Source organism: Styela clava, chromosome 7, assembly GCF_964204865.1.
Source record: "Styela clava chromosome 7, kaStyClav1.hap1.2, whole genome shotgun sequence".
Lineage (NCBI taxonomy): Eukaryota > Metazoa > Chordata > Ascidiacea > Stolidobranchia > Styelidae > Styela > Styela clava.
The window spans coordinates 14,096,212-14,118,402 of NC_135256.1; the positions used below are offsets into that span (position 1 = coordinate 14,096,212).

Genomic DNA, 22,191 nt, shown 5'->3' on the forward strand with positions numbered 1-22,191 from the left:
AAAGAATTATAGGTCAAGAGTGGCAAATAATGAGTATAAAAGAGATTTATTTTGTCCGTTCTTCATTATTGTTTTAATTTTTATTAAATCGCATATTTTATTTGCTTTTTTATGTATATTTATGTCACCATTCATATTTTGTTATATTTTACCAGGAGGAACCTTGTCATACACTGGAGTTGAAATAAAAACGATTGTAAATCGGGATGGGTTGAATATCATATATTCAAATAAACTCACATTAACAGTGATTCCTGATACAAGGATTCTCACAAATGTTCTTAGCATACCATCCTCACAGAAGGGGCAACTCAAAGGCTTGTATGGTTAGTTTATTTAGAGTATTGAGACACTGGATATAAGAAATGGCAATATTATCTAGTATATTATCTAGTCCATAAGGTCTTAAAATTGTTTTAAATTGAAATTGCGAAGGGAATTTATTGATACTATATATTTTTTTAACCTTTGCAGATATATTAAATGAAGTAAAAATACTTAAACAATTACTAGTAAAAACAACAAACTTGATTGAAATATACTGAGAACTGACTTCATAACAAAATTGAAATTGTAAAGGGAATTTATGGACTTCCTATATTTGGGCCAAACTATGTTGTAGTCAAAGTTTACAAAAATTGGATATGAGAAGCCCATGCACCACATTATCATAGGTGTAGTAAATAGTAAATTTGATTGTCTATTCGCGTGGTTCCCAAACTTTTTGTTCGTGCGGCACAAAGTTATCAGGAAAAAAACTCACAGCGCACTTACATGAAAAAAAATTGCTGCCTTGAAATAAAACTCAATTTTGTGATCGCTAGTATGTACTTTATGCCTTTTAAAATTCAACTCTTCTTTCTCATCTCTGCCTGATTTTCCTTTGAAATGATAAAAAAATCACTCATGTTCGCTGAACACGATTTAGAGGATAAATAAACTGCAGATTGCGAAATTGCACAGGTAGCGTCTACCTCTATTGTTATGTAACAATAGAGAGACACAACAGAAAATAAACGACTTAGAAAGGTAAAATGAATGTATTGATTCATATACACAGCAATATACGATGAAAAATTTATAATAAATACAATATGTGAAATATTCGATTATATATTAAATTATGTTTAACACAATTCTGTAAATTTTGTGGTGCATTTAGCAAATCGCCAAAGCGCATTAGTGCACCGCGGCGCATCTTTTGGGAACCACTGGTCTATACCAAATGACGAGGATTTAAATATTCCTAAACCTATCAATGTGTGAACTGATTTTTGTTCAGAGCAAAAATGCTCAGGAAAAGAATACCAGTATTCAAATTTGTACAGGATTATTTGTATTCAATATTGTCGATTTTCAAGTTTAAGAAGAATAGAGACTGGTTATATATGAAAATTCATCATTTTTGGGTATTGAAAGTGATAGTTTCTAAAAACAAATCAATGAGCTGTATACTTTTTATATTCCATATTCGAGTATGTTTAAGTTAAAATAGTAACACACATCGTCAAAAATTATCCAAGACAAGCTATTATTAAATTTTCTATTTTCAAGGATTTTACGATGGAAATGCAACCAACGATTTTGAACTTCGTAATGGATCAAGCCTCATTTTGGATGATTCAAAATTTGTTCCTTTTGCTTCACCTTCTAATACAAGAGAAATCAGAATGAATGAATTCATAAATTCAGGCACAATCTTAGAAGAAAAAGTTTTTGATTTTGGACAATCTTGTGAGTATTTAGTTTCTCAACAATTTTTGAAGTGTATTTGTGATTGTTAATTATGGAATTTAGGTTAGTCAAAGTTTTGCACATTTGGTGAAGATATCATTTTTCGTGTGGATAACATTGTTTACATTTGGTCTGTTACATGTCTAGCATGGTTTTCTGTACCCAATACTTTTTCCTATGGCAGCGTGTAGCCCAGCAATCCTCTTGCACATAACAATCCCCATATGAGAACCTGCAAGCCCATGCAGGGTAATCAGTGCAGTGTCGAGCGTATTCCTTAACCCTTAGCACGATGCGCCACACTGCCAGGCTTTGCATGATGGAAAATCTGAAGGTACTTTTGCATATACTTGCACTCCCTATTAAATTCATACCCATGACCATTGAAAAAGGGAAATGAATTGCAAATAACGCCATCTGCAAATATTATCCTTTTCTCATTATATAAACTATGCTTTGTCCAATTTTACTATTTTTTGTACAACAGGGATTACTACATTGGATGAGACCTTGTTCACCTATGGAGAAGGTGAATCGTGGGCCAGTATGAGAAATACTTCTTTCATATCAAAGTCTCTTCCCACATTACTTGAAGAAGCCACTGAGGAGCAACTGGCTATATGCAGAACATTATGTATAGTAAGATCTGTTTATCAAAAATTTGTTTTCTTGTACATCCTTGTTACAGGCATTGAATTGTAAATGTTTTTCACCTGATTTTTTATTTTACCATTTTCATACTAAAAGTGTAGCTGCGATGATGACAAAAAGCTCCATTAACTTGTACTTGGTTTTGTATATACATATATCCTCTTTTATCCATTATTCTGATTCGTGTTTTTGCAGCTGATTTTGATATTTTTTTCTCTTTCATGACTATACATTTGTCTCTTTTATCATTTAGCTAGTGCCATAATTTGTGCCAGTGCTGGCCCTTATAATATACCGGTATCTACAAAAAGCCTATCCATAAAAATCAACTTTCATTTATTCTCTCATTCAGAATTCAGACAATGTCACCTATAGTCAGGTTTGTCTAAGAACCTATCTCATCACTAAAGACATATCTGTAGTAGAACAAATTAAGAAAACTGAGGAATTACTTGGAGAAGATGAACAAGCACTAAGTAAGGGACATTAAATGCATATACAAAAGAATATATTTCAAATTCAATGGGTTGGGTTAGCTAACTTTTGACTAGTAGTATTCTTATTTATTCCACCAGTAGTATTAGTATTTTGGCATTTAGTATTTAAATTGTTCCCATCAAGCTTGTTAACATTTTTTTATTTGTTATGCAGAATCCATTTTGCAATTAATTTATCTTAGAGAGACAAAAAATGGGGACAGTCCCGAAATCGCTTTTCACATGTGATACTCAAATTGTTCAATATTTTTTAATTCATCATAATCACCATGCCATTTACATACATCTGAGTTAACTAAATGTTTTTGTTTTTAGACAATCTTCCACCAACATGGTCTACAACAGTAACAGAAATTGAAGTTCAGGTCGGAATACCATTTTCACTTCAACTTATTGCGACTGATACAACTGATGTTACATACACCCTTGATGGATCAATTTCTGCAGTGCCCGAAGCAGCAATTAACTCTTCAAGTAAGTTTTTAAAACGTAATTTGAATATAATCTCAAAGAAAACAAATTTACTGTTTGTGTATGGATGGAGTGTATTTATACCATCTGTTCAACCAGGGATATATAAAAACATCTATGTATGTATCAGTTTTCTTTTGCCATGTATGCTTGTGAAATATTATATATTAAGTTTGTCATAGAAACCCTGGCAGACATACCAAAGATAGTAAATCCATGTAGAAGACTGAATATCTGAAACTTCTAAAGCCATGTGGCCGACGAACTGAAGAAAGCCAAACATGGGTACATTAGTGCAGCCAGGATTGTTTTAGGAGTCAAAACTCCCTCTTTTTATAATCTTTCAAAGACTATTAAAGTTGATAAAATGGCATACAACTGATTCAGGAGCTGTTGTATAATAATAATTTTGATACCAGTCCATGTTTTGAAAATTCTGGTTGTACCTGTGTATGGGCATACTACACAGAATCTATCTTTTCTCACAATACAGAGGCCGTAAATTACTTACCCATAGAAAATACATCATTTTCCAGAATTATTTGAATATTCGATTCAGTTTCATAGATTATTCAGATTTTGGATTTGGGCAGGGGTATAAAGCTTTAGTGGTAGTATAGAATATTATTCTTCAACTTTTTTTTTTCTCTAGCTGGGTTATTCACATGGACACCAAAAGATAAAACCAGTTACGCTGTTATATTTGTTGCAACTGATGCAATAGGGCTTTCACAAAAAAAGGGTGTAACAGTTAAAATATGTGACTGCCAAAACGGAGCAACTTGTAGCTATACATCTACGTCACCACCTATCGATGATAATAATTTCCAGGTAAAATATTTTGTTGAACTTTAGGTTTTTCTTTTATTTTCCTATAAAATTAAAGCTGAGCTTACTAAAGGAGTGACTCACAGTCTCAGGCTGGACGAGTCAGAGTCTTAAAAAGCATTCTTAACGGAAAATAAAAGAATTCTAATATACTTATATACAGAGTTTTATTCACAAAATCAGATATTCTTGGAGTTTAAGCTTTGAATCTGAGTCAAAACTTGCTTCAATCCGGAGTCAGAACTGGAGTTGTTTTTTAAATGGCTCTGAGTTTGGATTCGAAATCAGGACTAAACTTTTCCTGAATCTATAAGTCTGGCTTCATGTACAGTTTTCAAATCAGATTAAGCAGTCAGTTCCATAATTGTATATAATAATTCATAATGGTACTATTTTCTTATCTTTTTTGCATTTCACCACATCCTAAAAGTAACTGCTTTCTATTATCAATGTAATGCCAATTATACTAGGGACTCAGTTGCATTCCTGAACAAAGCATTGTTTAACCTGTTCACGTTTATCGTTTGAGTCAATTTGTTTCAATTATATTTGATTTAATAAATTACTCTGGAATAAGATCACTCTCAATCATTAAAGGAGACATTAAATTACCAGTTGTCCTCGAACCAACCATGGATCACCACATTCCTACCGTAGTAGATTAACAGGGAATGAAAATTAGTGGTTCTGAATGCAATAAATAGGGATCATGCTTTGGGTTTCATCTTCAGCATATAGATAGAGGTTTATACAATTGTATTTTAGGTTTTCGGTTGCAACTGCACTGCAGCATACACAGGAGAATCCTGTGAAGCAGACAAAGATGAATGTGTTACAAATCCGTGTGGTGATGCACCTTGTAATGATGCTAAAGCACCAGAGATCGGTTATACATGCAACATTACATGTGAAGAAGGACAAACTCTTCTCGATAATACTTGCTTCAATACAGGTTGGATATTTCATCGCTTTCACTAATATCATAATACTCACATAACCACTAGCATATTTATTGGGGACTGCACTGGGCTTGTTCCATTCTTATCTACTAATTTTTATTACACCATTGATGAATTAGTTGGCATAGGATTGAATTCGAAATGAGCAAACTGATATGCCAATAAAATTAAGTCCAACATTTTAACCCCTGATATTCTATTTTATGGTTATTGGGTCTTCGCTTTAGTAGACCCCTATTCTCAGTTAATCTGTATGTCTGTCAATCTGTGTATCAAGCTGTAGCTTTCAAACAATGGGAAAGATCTGTGCGTTATTATACGTTTTACCCAAAGTCGGAATTGATGTTTCCATGGCAGCAGTGAAAAAACGCATAGATTGTTGAGAAATTTACGATTCTCTGGTCATTTATCGCCATTTTCTTGTAAAATAAGTCAAAAATTAAATTTCATGAACGCTACCCTTCGCCAAAGGAAAAACACTTTCAAACGAGTCATTTATCATCTCTAATAGATTTAAATATGTCTACATCGATTGAAAGTGTGAAACCTTTATTTCCCTTGAATGCAATTCATTGGTAACATGGGTGAATTTACAATGCTGTTGTCTTACAATTTGCTATTCAATAATTCTCACACATATCACAGATTTCTGCAAGAACGAAACTTTGAATCAATGCAAAGGTAAATGTTCCAGTGTTGGTACAGGAGTAGTATGTTCGTGTGATCCAGGATATGTACTAAATGCAACAGATAGCATAACATGTGATGATATTAATGAATGTGATACAAGTGGAAAGTGTACTGCAACCAATACAATATGTAACAACACAATTGGAAGTTACAGGTTAGGATTGTATTCTGAATGCAAACACTATCAAAGAATATCATTTGTACATAGTTGATATAAGACAACATTTCAAAGGCTATATAACTTGCTTAAAGAAGTTATAGGACTAGATATGAATAAACGCATAATAAGTGATATATATTATATATGTTTATATGACCATGTATATTTATATATGAAGTAAAATGATATGGAAAAATTAGAGACCCCATTCTTCTATAGTATAAAAATTTGATTCTTCAGATTCCTATGTATATCTGTTTTACATTTTTAACTACAATATGCTAACACAGTATTTTGGGAAGTGGAAGTAAGTTATGGTATCATAGAAAATAAAATATTTGGGCACTATATCTTCATATTTTCCTAGCTCACTTTTTATTTGTGCCTAATTGCCAACATAATATTGAGATCCTGAATATACCGCTCTACTACAGGTTAGCCTATATATGTTGCAAATTGCAAAATAAAAAACACAGTATGCATTGTCCTACTTTTGATACATTTTAAAAAAGGAAATTCCTACCCACTTATGAAACATAATATCTGTTTATGTATAATTAGCTGTTTATCCAGAGCTTAATTCAGAGTTGAATAACATACACTGTTCAGAAAATTGTTGGCATTGTTTATTATGAACAGTTCTGTTTAAAAATTTAGTTTATTTGAATCATTTCCATTTTAGCTGCATTTGCAAAGATGGATATAATGGTAATCCTGCTATAGGATGTTCCGACATTAATGAGTGTACCACTGGTACTCACACATGCAACACAACAAATCAAGACTGTGTCAATAATGAGGGATCTTTCAAGTAATTACAACATCTTGCATTACAACTTGAAATTTGCAATTTACAGAATGATCCTAAACAATTTAATTAGCACATTTATAATAAAAGTGAACAAACTATTTTAAGGTATATCTTGTTTTTTTTGTTCATATGTTTTGGTTGTCAAATAACTTCTCAAAATACCACTATCACATATTTTTATGTTGTAAACCCAGTACTGAAATATTAATTGGTACTGGACAAACCGTGGCAATTTTTATGGGCATTTGTACTGAGAATGGCATTGCTGTATTGTTGTTTAGCTCAGGACAAAAGTCTCTTCTGTCTTTAACTACTGGATTCAATACATTTCCAAATTTTGCATGGTAAAGAATGGAAAAGTCTCCTACAAGCTATTACTTTTTTTATTCCAAATTTGACTTGGACCCGATGCTCATTATTTTATAACAAATTTCGCTCTTTTAAAAGTTTTTCTATGGTCGATTTCAGGGAGTGCTAAATAAATAGGAATAATGCTACCGTAATGGCAATCCTAAAAAATTGTCATAAAAAAATTTATAAAGCAATGCAACTTTTTGTATAATAATTGTGTATAATTATTAAATAGTTTTGTGGATTATTCAATGTAGCATTTATTGCTTTTAACTAATGCAATTATTAACCATACCTTGATTAATTACCCTAATTCGTAGGTGCCAATGCAAAACAAGCTTCACAAATTCATCTGGAGAATGTTTGGATAAGGACGAGTGCAATTTGGGACTTCATGATTGTAATTCAGCCACTGAATTATGTGAAAACACTTACGGATCATTCAGGTATGTGCTATCTTGAATATTGCCTACTACTACTGCCATTCTCACGACTCCTTCATATGTAGTAATGTACCGGTAGATACTACCCCATTCTAACAGAAACTGAAATAAATGTTCAGATATATAAGAATGAGCTGGTTTTAGCCCTTATATTGCTCCTCAGAGATGGTTTTCATAAATTACCTGCATTATAAAATGAAAACTTTAGATTTCGTTATCCCCTTGATTATAGACTTGCTTTGAACAAAATTCTGTAAGTGATATGTGCTTAAATTTGAAGTTATGCGGCCTTGATTTCTTATTGTTGGTCGCGATAATTCTATTTCTACACAAGATAAACTTGTTGCGATTTTTGTATTTCCGATAATCTTACTCAGTGAGTCAGAAAAAACATTGCTCTGCAAAATACATGGCTTGACTTTTATTGTGTGAAAATGATATATATAAGAAATGCGTTCAATTTATTCAGGTGTAATTGTGCTCCGGGATATTCCAATGCCACTGGAACATGTGCTGACATCGATGAATGTACTCTGGGAACAGACAATTGTGCAGCGGATAGTGCTTGTATCAATGTTCCTCCTGGCAGCTACCAGTAAGTTTCAGTGATTATTGTTCGATTTATATTAATCATTTTTATTCTATGAACCCTACTTATATTAACTATGGCACACTGAGAAGCTTTTTATCTTTCAGTTTCCAGTATCTTCTTTTTATTTGTTCATTACTACTTGCGATAATCTATGTTTTTAGGGAATATGTGAAAGTCAGCCAAACATTAAACCTTAGTTTAACGCAATGAAAGTTGTAAAAATCTTACTTGTAGTACCGAAACAGAATGCTCCCATTTCAAGTCCATGCTTTCAAAAAACAAATAACTCACTAATCCAATACCTGACATGGAATGATAACCGGAGAGAGGTCGTGGTTCGCCATATGGTTAAGCCATCTTATTCACTTTCCTCTCCATTGGGATAAATATGTAAATCCTATCCAAAATGTAGTTCAACTGTTGCTCTGCTTTCAAGTGAAGCACCTTATAATGTTTCGTTTGGAATTTGTAAATATATATATAGGAAAATATTTGTGCATTTTTAAACATAAAAATTAATTATGCAAGTATCAGTGATCATGATATGAGTGACTAGTATGCTACTCAGTTCGAGTGCATTCAGATCAAATGAGTTTTTAACTGGGCAGTCTGAAGTAATTCTCTACATAACTGGTAAAACGGTGTCTAGAAATCATAACAAACAATTTTTTTCTATTCCAATCGAACCACAGATGTATATGCAACAATCGAGGTTATGTCTACAACACAGTTACTAACAAATGTGATGATATTGATGAATGCTCATCTAATGGTGGCAAAGGTCCTTGTAATACATCTTGTCAGAACAATATTGGTAAGCTGGGATTTTGTGATTCACATACAAAATTTTAAAAGCTGCTAAAATGTAAATAGGTATTCTATGATTTATAATTTATGAATATAATTTAGCCAGAAAGTTTTTAAGCAGTAAGTAATTTATGCACTTTCTTCCATTACTTCTATAATGGATAATTGTTTATTTTAGATGTAATTTACCGGTAATCTTGTATGATCAGTTTTAAAAATGAAATCTATTAGATTCATATTTCTCCATTTCACAGTACTCGTTTTTACTTACAGGAAGCTATGTGTGTACATGCAACTCTGGCTTTGTTCTCCACTCAGATGGAGAGTCATGCATTGATTTTGATGAATGTATAAATCCAGATAATTGTCAACAGAACTGCACAAACACAGCTGGTAACTCAATTTTGATGTTTATAAGTTGAACTATTGTACTATTATTAATACTATGCTAAAAACATAAATATTTATAAGAATGAAACTTAGCATTGTCAGAAACAATTTCAATACTTTTTTCAACCTAGTGATATACACTTACATATGAATATAGTTATCACCATACATTACTGCACCAATTTACACTTCTACATGCAAGAGTTAATTTGGCGATTTAGGTTAAATAGAAAATCATAATGAAACGGAAAGAAGGTGTGCTTCTTGAGAAATCAATGTTTTCAAAAAATAATACTATACCAAGGGTCCAAAATGAATGAGCATTTAGAATATCTTCAGTCAAATCCTTTTGTGCTAATTAGGAAAAAATAATACTCTGATTACTTTTCACCATTTTCACTATTTTAACACATGCAAATTCAAACAACTGATACATATTTATAATATAAATTGTATTCAAATTTGCATTGATTTAATTTAGGTAATTTCACTTGTTCATGTTATGATGGGTTCTCTGAGGTAGATGGCGCATGCAGTGCTACAGCATCTTGTATTGAAGGGAATACATTGGATTGTGTCAACTCAGTCTGCTATAGAAACAGCTCAGATCAAGCCAATTGTGCCTGCAATTCTGGTACATAGTGTCTAATTTCTACATATGCATGCAAGGATATATAATATAATATTTAGGAGTTGAAAAAATCTCGCCCCTCTACTTTGTAAATTTATGATGCTTTTTGCATGCCTTTCTTTACCCAAAATGCTATTTTACCACATATTGAATTTTAAATTGTGTGTGTGCGTATGTATTTTCAATATGGCAGAAAAATAAACTACTGATAACTGAGGCAACAAAAATAAAATTTATAGAAAATACCGGTATTACAAAAATAATTTTGTCTCTGGATAGCCATAAAATATGATTCTAAATTAAGTATCTTCAATTAATCCACACATTCCCATCATTCAAAACAAAAATTAGTTTTCATCACATTTTCAGAGCAGATTAAATAATGTTTCTGATGTACCATGAAAATTATTACATCCACAATTGGTTATAATCTGGCTTTTACTTTTCATTGAAACTTGCCGGTAACCAACATAATGAGGATATTTTTAGAAAGACAATTTTAATAATCAATTACATTTAACAGGTTTCCAAGCTGTCAACATAACACACTGCGAAGACATACCAGAATGTACAACGACACATAAATGTGGCTCCAATTCAATATGTACTGAACTCGCTGGTTCCTATAACTGCTCTTGTGAACAATATTATGCAGATGTATCAGGAATATCAGATGTAACTGTCACCACCTGCGTCGGTAATACAAATACTCCAGTTTTTGTTTTGATTTTTCACTGCTGTTCTTCTCAATTCTAATAGTGTTTCATGTGTTCTTGTATCAAAAAAGATATTTATAGAGAGTAACAGAATGTTTCAAGTTGTTTTACTTATTTATATTAAAACAAAAATGATACAATTGGAATGTATGTTGTTCAGATGATCTAACTTTGTATTTTTGCTGTAAAATTTGCCATTTATGAACTGAAATCATTGTTTATGGAAAAAATAATGTTAACATAATAATTGTTCCATATTCGTACATAGGCATTTCAAGCCTAAAAGTTATTAATACTAAACTGACACTATTCTCATGTTATGAAATAAATTCAATGATTATTTTCAATTTTTTACAGTTGTTGTATCACCAAGATTAAATGCAATTGCTGATGCCAACATTGGACACAACAGTATGTACATGACCTGGACAGAACCACCACGAGCAGATACCATAAGGTTCTTTAAAAGTTTTTTTGCATTCATTGACAAAAAAGGATATTCTGATTTGGAATTTTATATTGTTCATTTCTTTAAAAATTATTTGAAATTTTGGAAAGTTTGCTCTGGACTATCTTGTAGTGTCTTGTAGGAATGTGGAATGTACTGTGGTGAAACATCTGAACCATACCAACTGAATTAACACACACTGTTAAGGGGATAAACAAATGGGACAAGTGGAACTTGTGTGGTACAAGTGGAAAAAGTGTGGCAAATGTAGCAAAGTGTTGAGCAAGTGGTACATGATATTTTAAGGAATGCAATTAAATCCACCATTCATATATATTCTTGGTTACCATTGATTTAATGGCCCTGAATGGACCACTGAAAGATTTTTTGGATCCATGAGCTTTACATGCAATAGGTGAAAACAAAATGATAATAAATTTAAATTATGCAGGGGTTTGGATTGCTCTTGAGGCATCACACTTAAGACTGAGTCCCTCCCTTTGATAAGAGGTTTTGATAAGATACATAATAGTAGAGTACATAACATAACTGTTCAAGGGGTCAACAAATGATAAAAGAGTCCATGGCACTGAAAAGGTTGAAAAACAAGTGCTAAAACGAAGTGTTGTGAAGCGCTAAAGATGAAGATGTGGGTGTCAATACTTAAAATGGTTATAGGCTATGACAATCATTAAGATTGCAATTTTACCAATAATTGAATCCCTCTCGTATAAAAAGTAGGTTAATTAATACAGAACATAGAAGCAAAAGAGTTCAAAGAAATTTCATATGCATAAAAGGTTTTCACACAGAATTTTCATGCAATAGCAGAATGAAGATGTTAAATCCAGTTTTAGTATAAGCATATCCATTATTTTTTAGAGTAACCATTTCTAAAAAAGATGGCTCTGGAACTCCGATGCTCTATACCTTCCTCAAAAACAACACAATGCGAAACTTCACTGGATTAGATTTTGATACTACTTATACAAGTGAGTGAATTTTTAATTTTATCCAAGTATAATTTATTTGAATATTTAAAACAAAAATTATCTCTTATACAGTCACATTCTTGGCTATTTACAATGGAGTGGATAGCGAACCCAAGTCGGCTGAATTTACAACAAAAACTCTTATATTGACACCAACTCTCAACAATATCACATTGTCAGATGTAACTGTTACAGATAATAGCATTGCAGTAAGTTACTTTTACAATCAACGTTCTTATTATGATTCAATTTTTTGGATTCCCTCATAAACACCTCTGGGGCGTCAAGTAGCACATTGTGCTAAGTGTTAGGAATACGCTTTCCATTGCACCTATGATTACCCTGTGTGGGTTCACATGTTTAAATCTCATGGGGATTATGTGCGAGAGGATTGCTGGCCCTTTTCAATACAGTCAAGTACAGTACGTAGTCCACATAACTGCTGGTTAGTTCACGCATCTGATTCCTTACCTAACATGGACTGGTAAGCGAACGAGAGGCAGTGGCTCGCTATATGATTAAGTCATCTTGTGGGCTTTCCACTCTTCGAAAATAAAAATTTTAACTTATTTTTAAAATGTATAATACAAAAATAAATAAGATGTATTATTTTACAATTCATAAATATGATCATTTTCTTTATTTCTGTCTATTGTTACATATTCATAAATTTATTCTGGTTCATAACACCATGAATACATTAACACTGTGTTCTTCTTAGATTTCTTGGGTTAAACCTACCATTGGCTACTGTACGGATATCAAGATATATTACACCGGCAATGGAACCACAGGAACTATGTCCGTATCTGCAACCCAGTCTTCTGTGAGTTTTTTGAACTCGGTATATTGTTTTCAATTTTTTGTCAGCTATCATAAAGACTTAATAGCAGTCAAGATAAGTATTTATTATCTCACTCTGGTGCTGAAAAACTCATTGATGGTGACCCTTAGTCGTATGGTACATGTTGATGAATATTTACTAATTATGTATGATAAGCATCCTTTGTCAATGTATGAAGATTGTTAAAACTTCTGTGACTTCACACAAGATCTGCCCAGAAAACCAACACTTTACTTTATTTATAACGTCCATGTTATGACATTTTGAGAATTTGTGAATTTTCAAATTGACAGGAAATGAAATATCAATTATTATACCATTGTACATCTGAGAATATGAATTGAATATCTAAATTGATTTACAGTTACATAGGGAGATAATTAGTCGTAGGGATGGCTAGTCATCTACACTCATATTATAAAATAATTCATCATGAAAACGATGCAATCCTGCCCAACTTTGCAACTATGTCACATCCAATACTCTAAATTCTCTAAATAAACAGACAACAGTAACTTCGTTACTCTCAATGACCCAATACTTGATTGAACTGACATGCACACACGACACTCAAGAAAGTAAAAAAAGCAATGGAGTCTATCAATGGACAAGTATGTAGAACTTTTATATAATATCAATACAGCTTTTTAAAATTATGTTTCCTATGTAGGCGAAAATTTTTGTTCACTTTTTTTGTAATTAAAAGTTAATTGCTGTTGCTATATTACAATGTCCAACATATTGCCAATGTTAATTTACATGTTTGAATTTATATAGGACCTAGTCCGCCTACCAAGATTCGAGAGAGAGCAGTTGCTGACCTATCCTATGGATCTGTTGCAATAGAATGGGATGCTCCATCAACCATACCGGATAATTATTCGGGAACTGTAAAACCAGATACTGCAATCATAGAAATCGGTATGAGGGAATCATCTTTAGGATGTGTTTTCTTGCTAATTTATAGTATAGTATTCATATATACTAGATTCAAGACCCAATACACGCAACATTTCTTGCAACGACTAATATCAATCAATCAATTTTGTTCTGGTCACTCTGTTTTCTTGCTAATGTTTTAGTATAGGTTTTCATATATACTAGATTCAAGACCCAATACACGCAACATTTCTTGCAACGACTAATATCAATCAATCAATTTTATTCTGGCCGTTCTGGTATAAAACAAAACAACAACAAATGGACAAACAAAATGCAGAAATATCTTGAAGACAAGCATAACTACAGGCAAAATTAAAAGTACGAGTGCACGCGCACCCGTCCACCAAAATCAGTTTAACACATCACATCCCAACATTCAAATACGTTATTCTGTTACATTCAATAATATAACTTGCAGAATTTCAAAATTACAGATAATACTGGTAAACCAGAGGCTCTCATTACTGCAATTACTCCTGGTGTAAGCACAACAGTTACTATCTACTCCGTTCATCAAACTTTGAGAAGTACTGGAATCAATATGACAGGTAATGTACCTGTGATATCTTTCATTGTTCATATGTAATTTTATTTAAATACAAGATTTGCAATTCAAGAAACTTTATTCTATTACCAATACGAATCTATATGTATGGTAATACACAATAAATGCAGCCAACTGTCTCTAAGTAGACAATAGGATGGACGTGTTGTATAGATTTTTCAAGTTGCAAGACTCACCATACGCTCTCTTACTATAAGCACTTCCAGTAGAACTGCCATTCTGTTCATTGTATCAGTCAAAAGATTTTACTAAATATTTTTCTTTACTGTTTATTCCTGTTTACTAATTTGGTATTCAATTTGGCTGTTACAAAAGTATTAATATGGAGTGGTGAATAACCTTTTTTTATTTCTTTTTCTAGTTTTCTTTTTGTTTACGAAGTAATTTATCGTAAGTTTCTTAAGCTTATTGAGTTGAAAACGACTTATAAATATTACAAACTCATTAATAGTGTGTGAGTAAGATAGACAAAATATTTTCTTCTCTTTCTGTAACAAATGGCATCTGTTTATGTATTTATGTTTCATGATACCACATATATTATTTTTAGTTTCAGTGCCAGTTACTACAGCAACAGTGGCCCCAACTACTGAAATGACAACATCTGAATCACCAACCACGACGACTATGGCTACGACAACACCAATATCCACCATCGCTGATGCTACCACTGCAGCAGATACAACAGCAGCTGAAACAACTCAAGTTTTGAGCTTTACTGAAAGTACCGCTGTTAGCGAGAGTACTGTTACTAGCACTGCAGCAGGTATGCTTTTTTGTTTGCGCTTAGTTATTTAGTGGCATTTTTGACAGAATACAGTGTTTTTGTGATTCATTTTTAATAATAAGTTTCATTTGTTGTGTTGTGCTTGGTAGATTAGGGTTTATGTGTGATAGCGAGTGTTTTTCGTATATATGTGAATTGCAATGTGATGTCATCTCATTGGAATCTTCATTGGAAATTGGAATTCATTGGAATCTTTCCATATATGGAATAATGGTTTCAAACTGGTAGAAATTTGTAGCATGTAGTCATATCACAATATATAGTCCACCTTCTCACTTAGAATCAAATCTAGTTGTGAGCACATTATTCTTTCTTAGGGGCATCATAAATTTGAGATATGTTCGATAATTGAATCAAATATTTCAATATATAAATGCAATAGGGTATTAATTCTTATGCTTTAGAAACCACTGTAGCCATCACCACAACCACACTAAGTAGCACTGCAGAGGTTAGAACAACAGTTGCTGTTGTCCAACCAGAAACAACCACTGCAATTGAAACCACGACAGAACCTATTACCACAACAACAAGTACGATCAAAGCACCTGATGTAACTAGTGCATCTAGTAGCACTGTAATTGCAGAGATAATGACTAGTAGCACCAGTAGCTCGAGCACTGCAGCAACAACTGCATCAACAACTGCAACAACAACCACTAGTGCAACCTTGCCTACAACCACTGCATTGACAGAAAGTACCACTACCACCACTACATTGGCAGAAAGTACCACTTCCACGATTGTACAAACAACAGCAAAAGCAAGTACTGCTGCTGCTTTACCCACTACTGCTGCATTGGCAGAAAGTACCACTTCCACGATTATACAAACAACAGCAGAAGCAAGTACTGCTGCTGCTTTACCCACTACTGCTGCATTGGCAGAAAATACCACAGACACATCTGCATCTTTGACAACAACCACACTTGCAGCAACAACTTTTACCAGTACAGTTACCAGCACGGATAGTCCAACTAGTGCAGGTAATGGTAAATAGTACCAGATGTAGAAAAAATGTGTGTCTATCATATCTAATATTGCATGCTCATTACTAATTATTGCTGTATGTATTTCAATGGTGAGCACGAAGGTAATGGCCAAATTTTATCTGTTGGTTTTCAAAGTTAATTTAGAAGGTCTTTTAATATTTAATAAGCATGTTTGTTAGCTTTGTGAGATGTGTAATCTATAATCTAAATACACAAATTTGTGAAGTCATTGGACTCCCATGTTGAATTCTCTATAAAGACTAAAAACATTTTTCACTGCTTAGAACCAATCTACTCCCAACTGTAAAACATACACAAATTGCACTTCAACAACATGTTGAAGCTGTGGTTTGTATGCATCTGTGAATTGACTCTCAATTTGAAAAATGCTTTCTGATGAGCATATTTACCAAAAAAAGAATTTCAATCTCATGAACACGAAATTCATAAATTGTGACATGACTAACCTAACATGGTAACAAATCAAGATAGATATATCAAATAAATTGCAATTCCTTGAGTAAAGCAGATTAAATTTCATAAACTGAATTTTTAATTACTGGTATATTCAAAGAAAGAACTCGGAGGAATGTTTCAAGGATGTCCAAAACCAATCAAAAGCGTGATACATAATTTGCCATGTTTGATTTAGTAAATTCTTGACTATTTGAAATAATTCAAAATAGTTTCATTCAAAATTTTTTGTCATTTTTTAGCATTCAACATCTGCTTGTCAGACCTCATTGAAAATATCAAACAATTCTATGCAATGTTTATATCATCTATTCTGCACTACGAGATACAATTTGTATAAATTTACAATTATATTAATCAAATTTCTATGTATAACATGACGCAATCTAGTATATATATATTTCTCATTTAAAAATATAATTTTTCAAAATAATAAGTACATAGGTTTTGAAAGTACCTGGTGATAGGCAATGCTTTTTATGTGAAGAAACAACATTTCCTAATTATTTATTGACATCAAAAATTTATTTATTTTACTTTGACAATTATAAGTTTTACATTAATTACTCTAATAGCCGTCACTGGTAGTTGCATGTAACAGTAATAAGTCAGGGTAGCTTTACTAAGTTTTTCAACAATTAACAATTTCTGTACAAATACTTCACTAATTGAAATTACATTATGATTAGTTTAAAATTAATATTAATGCCAGACTGTTTTTTAAATTCGCTGGTAACTGCCTTTGGTAAGTACTTTGCAAGTATGTTTTCTTAATTTATGAACACCTGTCAAATGTCCATGTTTAGTTGGTTTGTCACAAATTTGAACTTGTGATGAGGCCTGCTATAGCTTTTGTCATGAAGTTAGATTCTATAGGAACTATAGAACGACTATACTTTGTCCTGACGAAATTAAATGGTAAAAAAGTAAGCACAGTTGAATTGAGTCAAAATGCAAACAGCAATAACAAGATATATTTTACGCTGCTAAATTGTGATAAAATTAAGATGGCTGAGAAGAAAGTTTGACAAAATGAACTTTAATTTCAGATACCGGTATCTATTTTTTTCGAGTAGGTTCTCCTCCTAAACAACATGGTATTAAAATAAATTTATATCTAAATAATGATTCATAAATGAAAAATTTCTCCGTACTTGGATTAACAAGTAAATCTCAATTTTATATTCAGGTGAAACGCCTACCTTCCCTACAGTGAGCTGTGGGTTTGATGAAGTATCCTATGAAGGACAATGCAGAAGTACATATAAATTAATTAATATATGTTTTTATATTCACTCGTTTCGTTTCCAGTATGTCTAATTTTAACAGAATTTCATGTTTATTTTAAACATAAATTGACTTATAAACTGAGTTCGGTCAGAAGGAAAATATCTTCTCTTTTTTCGTAAGATTGTTTGTTTTCCATTGAATGCATACAATGGCCCTAGACATCGATCATAGCATGGGATTCACATATTCATTCTGTTAGAAAGGAAAGAAGCTAAAACAGCTTAACCTAATGGCGAACCACAACCACTTATTTATTTTTCGGACCTCCCAGTTCATGTCGGGTATGGGGTTAGCTAGCAAGTTATTTCTTTCAGATGCATAGATGGTAGATGAAGCCATAATTGACCAGCGTTTTCTTGAACCATAGCTTTCAAATATTGCATCAACTGCTGTCTACTGAAACAATCAACAATATGGAAATATTATTTAGAAAAAGTCATGAACGATACTGCAATGTGCAATATTAACTATTAGGAAAACACATTTACATTTATTTTAGAACAGTTCTTTCATTATACTCTTACTTGTCCCTAGAGTAAGATAAACTATAAGAATACCTCACAATTTTTGTTTCACAGGAAGACGACGTGTTGGGTTTGGAATCCGTGTCTTATCAATTACCTTCGTAGAAGAAATGAGAGATGTCAACAGTGCTGTGTACCAACAAACAGTTGGTCTTGTTTATCGATTGGTGAGGTTTTTATTCCAAAATCTAAAGTCACATGTCATCAATTGGTTGTTGCTTCTTGCTTGTTCAGTGAAATAAAACTAGAAGGAGCTGCTACAAATGTGAATGTAAAGATAGATGTTTGAATGAGATAACGCATTATAACGCGCGGCGGTGTGGCTCAACGGGCTAAGCGTTAGGAATACGCTTGCCACCGCACCTCTAATTACTCTGCGTGGGTTCGCAGGTTCGAATCCCATGTAGGGATGGTTATGTGCAAGAGGATTGCTGGACTCCTCGCCGTTGTTGGGTGGTTCACGTAACCGCTGGTCGGTTACGGCTTCCTCCACCACCAAGTCCATGCTTCCGAAAACAAACAATATAACTAATTCCATACCCGACTTGGAATGGTAACCGGACGAGAGGCCGTGGTTCGCCATATGGATAAGCCGTCTTATCGGCTTTCCTCTCCCCCGGGATAAATATGTCAATTCTATCCTATCCTATTATTGAATATGAAATATAAGAGAATTTGATAGAATCTTTATAATTTGAAAATTTAATGTTTATAATTCAAAAATTTAATGTTCAAATCAACTCATTCAGCATGACTGTAAATTTCAACTGTTACTATTGTCCAAAACACTATTTTCTTATATAATAATTTATCATTTTAGTGCGAATTTGTGCTAATGATTTGGTTTCTGTGGGACTAGGGACTAATTAGGTGCAAATACTTGGAAATTTTAGGGACAATTCAAGATACCGTTTTTGTAATTATAATTTTATGCAAATATGAAATTGGTCAATGACTGTTGTGGAAAGATTCAAATACTTGATGAATTTAGGAAAAAAACTACATTCATTTGTTTAAATAATATGATACCACGAAATCATGCGAAATCATCGTTTGAAAAAATAACAGACAAAAAAGTGTTTCAAAGAAATATCATTGATACAAATGAAAAAATGTAGCATTCATCTCATCTTTTATCATTCATTTTTAGATTTTCGGACTGTTTGGAGAGTTCAATGTTGTGGTGTTTAGTGTGAACTTGAGGTTTTCATCTGGCAGTGTTATTGCCGATGGCACAATTGATATACCTCCTAACTCTCCTAATTCCACAACCTTGAATGATAATGTCAATGCAGTTATTGCCAGTGGCACAGCACCAGTTCTTGGAGCTTTTACTGTTGATTCTTCGGCAGTTTCAGGTACATTAGTATGAATACCTATATCATGACAGCCAAGACTTGTAGGATAGGGATTGAATGGCCCCAAAATATTATATACAATACCCCACTTGAAAATATGTGAATATTTAACATCAGGGGTTCTCAACAAGTAATTTTAACCTACTCCACTACATGAATAGGCTAACAGTTTTCTTTCATTACATGATCGAAAGTGGCCATTTCGAATGTAGCATAATGCAACAATGTTTTCTGTTGCATAACCGTTGCATTTTCCATTGGTTGTGAATAAAATTAGCAAAAGTGGTCATTTAGGATGTGATATAATGCTACTTTGTCGGGATTGCATTATTTTCTATCACCTAACTCTCTCTCTCTATGGAAAGACTATTTGTTAGTTAAAAAAAAGCATTATTACGTGCCTCAACCGTAATTATGTGAAATCAACTCAATCAAATGCAGACGTCCTCAATTCTACATTAATTAGGTTATCTATGACTGTAGATCTGTGTTTTTCCAGCATCAAAATTTAATACAAAATTGTATTTTTTCTTCAGATTTTAACGAATGTCAAAATACGACGCTGTACACAACATGCCATGTGAATTCTGTATGTTCAAACCAAGATCCTGGATATTCCTGTGAATGTGAAGCTGGATTTAGAGACAAGAATTTAACAGATCCAGGAACAAGGTTGGTCTCAAGAATATATCTTGTTAAAATTATTGTTCAAGAATAGCTAACGATAGTTTATTTGTTATCATTTTAAATATTACCTGTATTACAGATCTTTCAGGGTGCTCCATATCCACCATGAATCAAAGATCCATCTTTCACCCTGGTTATAATAAATATTAATGGTATTTGATCGACCTTATGCAAGAATTTCTCTCAAAAAAACCTACTCCTTAGGCCTAGGGCCTATGCACTCTTTGGATGGGGTCATCTGAATATGGATTATAAACCATATACCATTTTTTCCAAATTAGGAGAGCGGAGGGAATCAATATTTGTTTTTGTGTATGTCAGAAATTAGCCTATTGCTTCGTTATGACAGAAATTGTGTAACTTAAATTAATTTATCACTGCTTGAGTGCGATGATAACAATATAAATATATATATTTTTAATGTTACAGCTGTGAACCACAATGCCAATACAACGGAGACGACTACTGCGTGAACGGTGGAACTTGTACTGCTTCAGATGGTGTTGGTGATCCTAAATGCTCATGTACTACGTTTTATCAAGGACCAAGATGTGAACAAACAAGTATGTTCGATAAACATTTTTTGTCATTTTTTTTTATCTTTGGGGTCAATCTGTGATTTTTATTGCGTGCATTTTGATAGGCTGCCAAACCATAACTGTTGGTACATTTGTACCGGGATACCATGCCATAAATTTCTCACAACTGCGTGTTGTGCCATAAAAATATACATATGTGTCACGCTCCTCACACTTATCCAACAAGACAACATGAGACGATTTGAGTTATGACTTTAATTTTCAGTCAAAAATGTCCTATTATTAATCTACTATCGATACGAATCTTTATATTATTATTTTCAACCAACTCCCAGGCGAATAAGAAACAAAATCATAACTCAAACCGTCATGTGGTCAGAAAAGTTCGTGGGTTTGAACGTCTGGAGCGGAAAGTCTGCATACCGAGTTATGAACCTGTTTCATTTTTGTTAAGCTCTTTTAAACATAATATCCTTTATCTGAATAGCTACTTGAATCAGAAGACTACCTTTACAATTACTGTGACAAAATTAGGAAAATCTAAATTAAGCCCAATTCACGTTATTAGAATTATATTGCAAGTTCGTCATTCATATGTTATTTCATAATCAAGAGGAAATATTGAAATAATTTTACAGAGGAAGACTTGACACCGACTATTATTGCTGTAATGGTGGTTATTCTTCTGATTGCCGGCATTCTGACAATATTAACGTAAATATTTATTGGTAGAGGACACGTGTTGGTATATCATAGGCACTTCGTCGTAATTGGGTAGTTTTTGTACGATATCGATATTAATTACATCGTGGACGGGATTTTGTAGGTTTGTATTGAAGATGAATCATCAAGCGTGGTTTAAAAACTATTAAAACAAAGGTCGGAGAATAAATAATCGCGACGGAAAAAATATCAGCATTTCTTCAATCTAAATTTTACAGCTTCATCAACTACAGTTTAACAAATTTTTCGTTTTAATTTGAGCCTCTTGCCTTATTTGGAACTTTGGGTATTTAAA

At 32.8% G+C, this 22,191-nt stretch overlaps 1 protein-coding gene across 37 annotated transcripts in view; it reads left to right on the plus strand.

Annotated features, from left to right (window-relative positions):
* The window catches only part of LOC120328603 (uncharacterized), a 69,453-nt gene that overhangs the window by 44,959 nt on the left and 2,303 nt on the right, over window positions 1–22,191 (plus strand). For 34 of the 37 annotated variants that reach the window (XM_078114267.1, XM_078114268.1, XM_078114270.1 and 31 more), the window contains 30 exons: window positions 156–326; window positions 1,555–1,734; window positions 2,222–2,373; window positions 2,738–2,861; window positions 3,198–3,356; window positions 4,006–4,184; window positions 4,947–5,133; window positions 5,786–5,984; window positions 6,673–6,801; window positions 7,473–7,598; window positions 8,065–8,190; window positions 8,880–9,001; window positions 9,268–9,387; window positions 9,866–10,018; window positions 10,539–10,712; window positions 11,089–11,188; window positions 12,062–12,171; window positions 12,244–12,380; window positions 12,893–12,997; window positions 13,521–13,626; window positions 13,793–13,936; window positions 14,392–14,505; window positions 15,073–15,288; window positions 15,714–16,295; window positions 17,965–18,033; window positions 18,644–18,756; window positions 19,740–19,947; window positions 20,484–20,619; window positions 21,064–21,197; window positions 21,812–21,887. In XM_078114267.1, the coding sequence (XP_077970393.1) occupies window positions 156–326; window positions 1,555–1,734; window positions 2,222–2,373; window positions 2,738–2,861; window positions 3,198–3,356; window positions 4,006–4,184; window positions 4,947–5,133; window positions 5,786–5,984; window positions 6,673–6,801; window positions 7,473–7,598; window positions 8,065–8,190; window positions 8,880–9,001; window positions 9,268–9,387; window positions 9,866–10,018; window positions 10,539–10,712; window positions 11,089–11,188; window positions 12,062–12,171; window positions 12,244–12,380; window positions 12,893–12,997; window positions 13,521–13,626; window positions 13,793–13,936; window positions 14,392–14,505; window positions 15,073–15,288; window positions 15,714–16,295; window positions 17,965–18,033; window positions 18,644–18,756; window positions 19,740–19,947; window positions 20,484–20,619; window positions 21,064–21,197; window positions 21,812–21,887 (4,651 nt within the window). The remainder of the gene's footprint in view (window positions 1–155; window positions 327–1,554; window positions 1,735–2,221; window positions 2,374–2,737; window positions 2,862–3,197; window positions 3,357–4,005; window positions 4,185–4,946; window positions 5,134–5,785; window positions 5,985–6,672; window positions 6,802–7,472; window positions 7,599–8,064; window positions 8,191–8,879; window positions 9,002–9,267; window positions 9,388–9,865; window positions 10,019–10,538; window positions 10,713–11,088; window positions 11,189–12,061; window positions 12,172–12,243; window positions 12,381–12,892; window positions 12,998–13,520; window positions 13,627–13,792; window positions 13,937–14,391; window positions 14,506–15,072; window positions 15,289–15,713; window positions 16,296–17,964; window positions 18,034–18,643; window positions 18,757–19,739; window positions 19,948–20,483; window positions 20,620–21,063; window positions 21,198–21,811; window positions 21,888–22,191) is intronic. The other 3 variants (XM_078114269.1, XM_078114271.1, XM_078114304.1) reach the window with 2 other exon arrangements.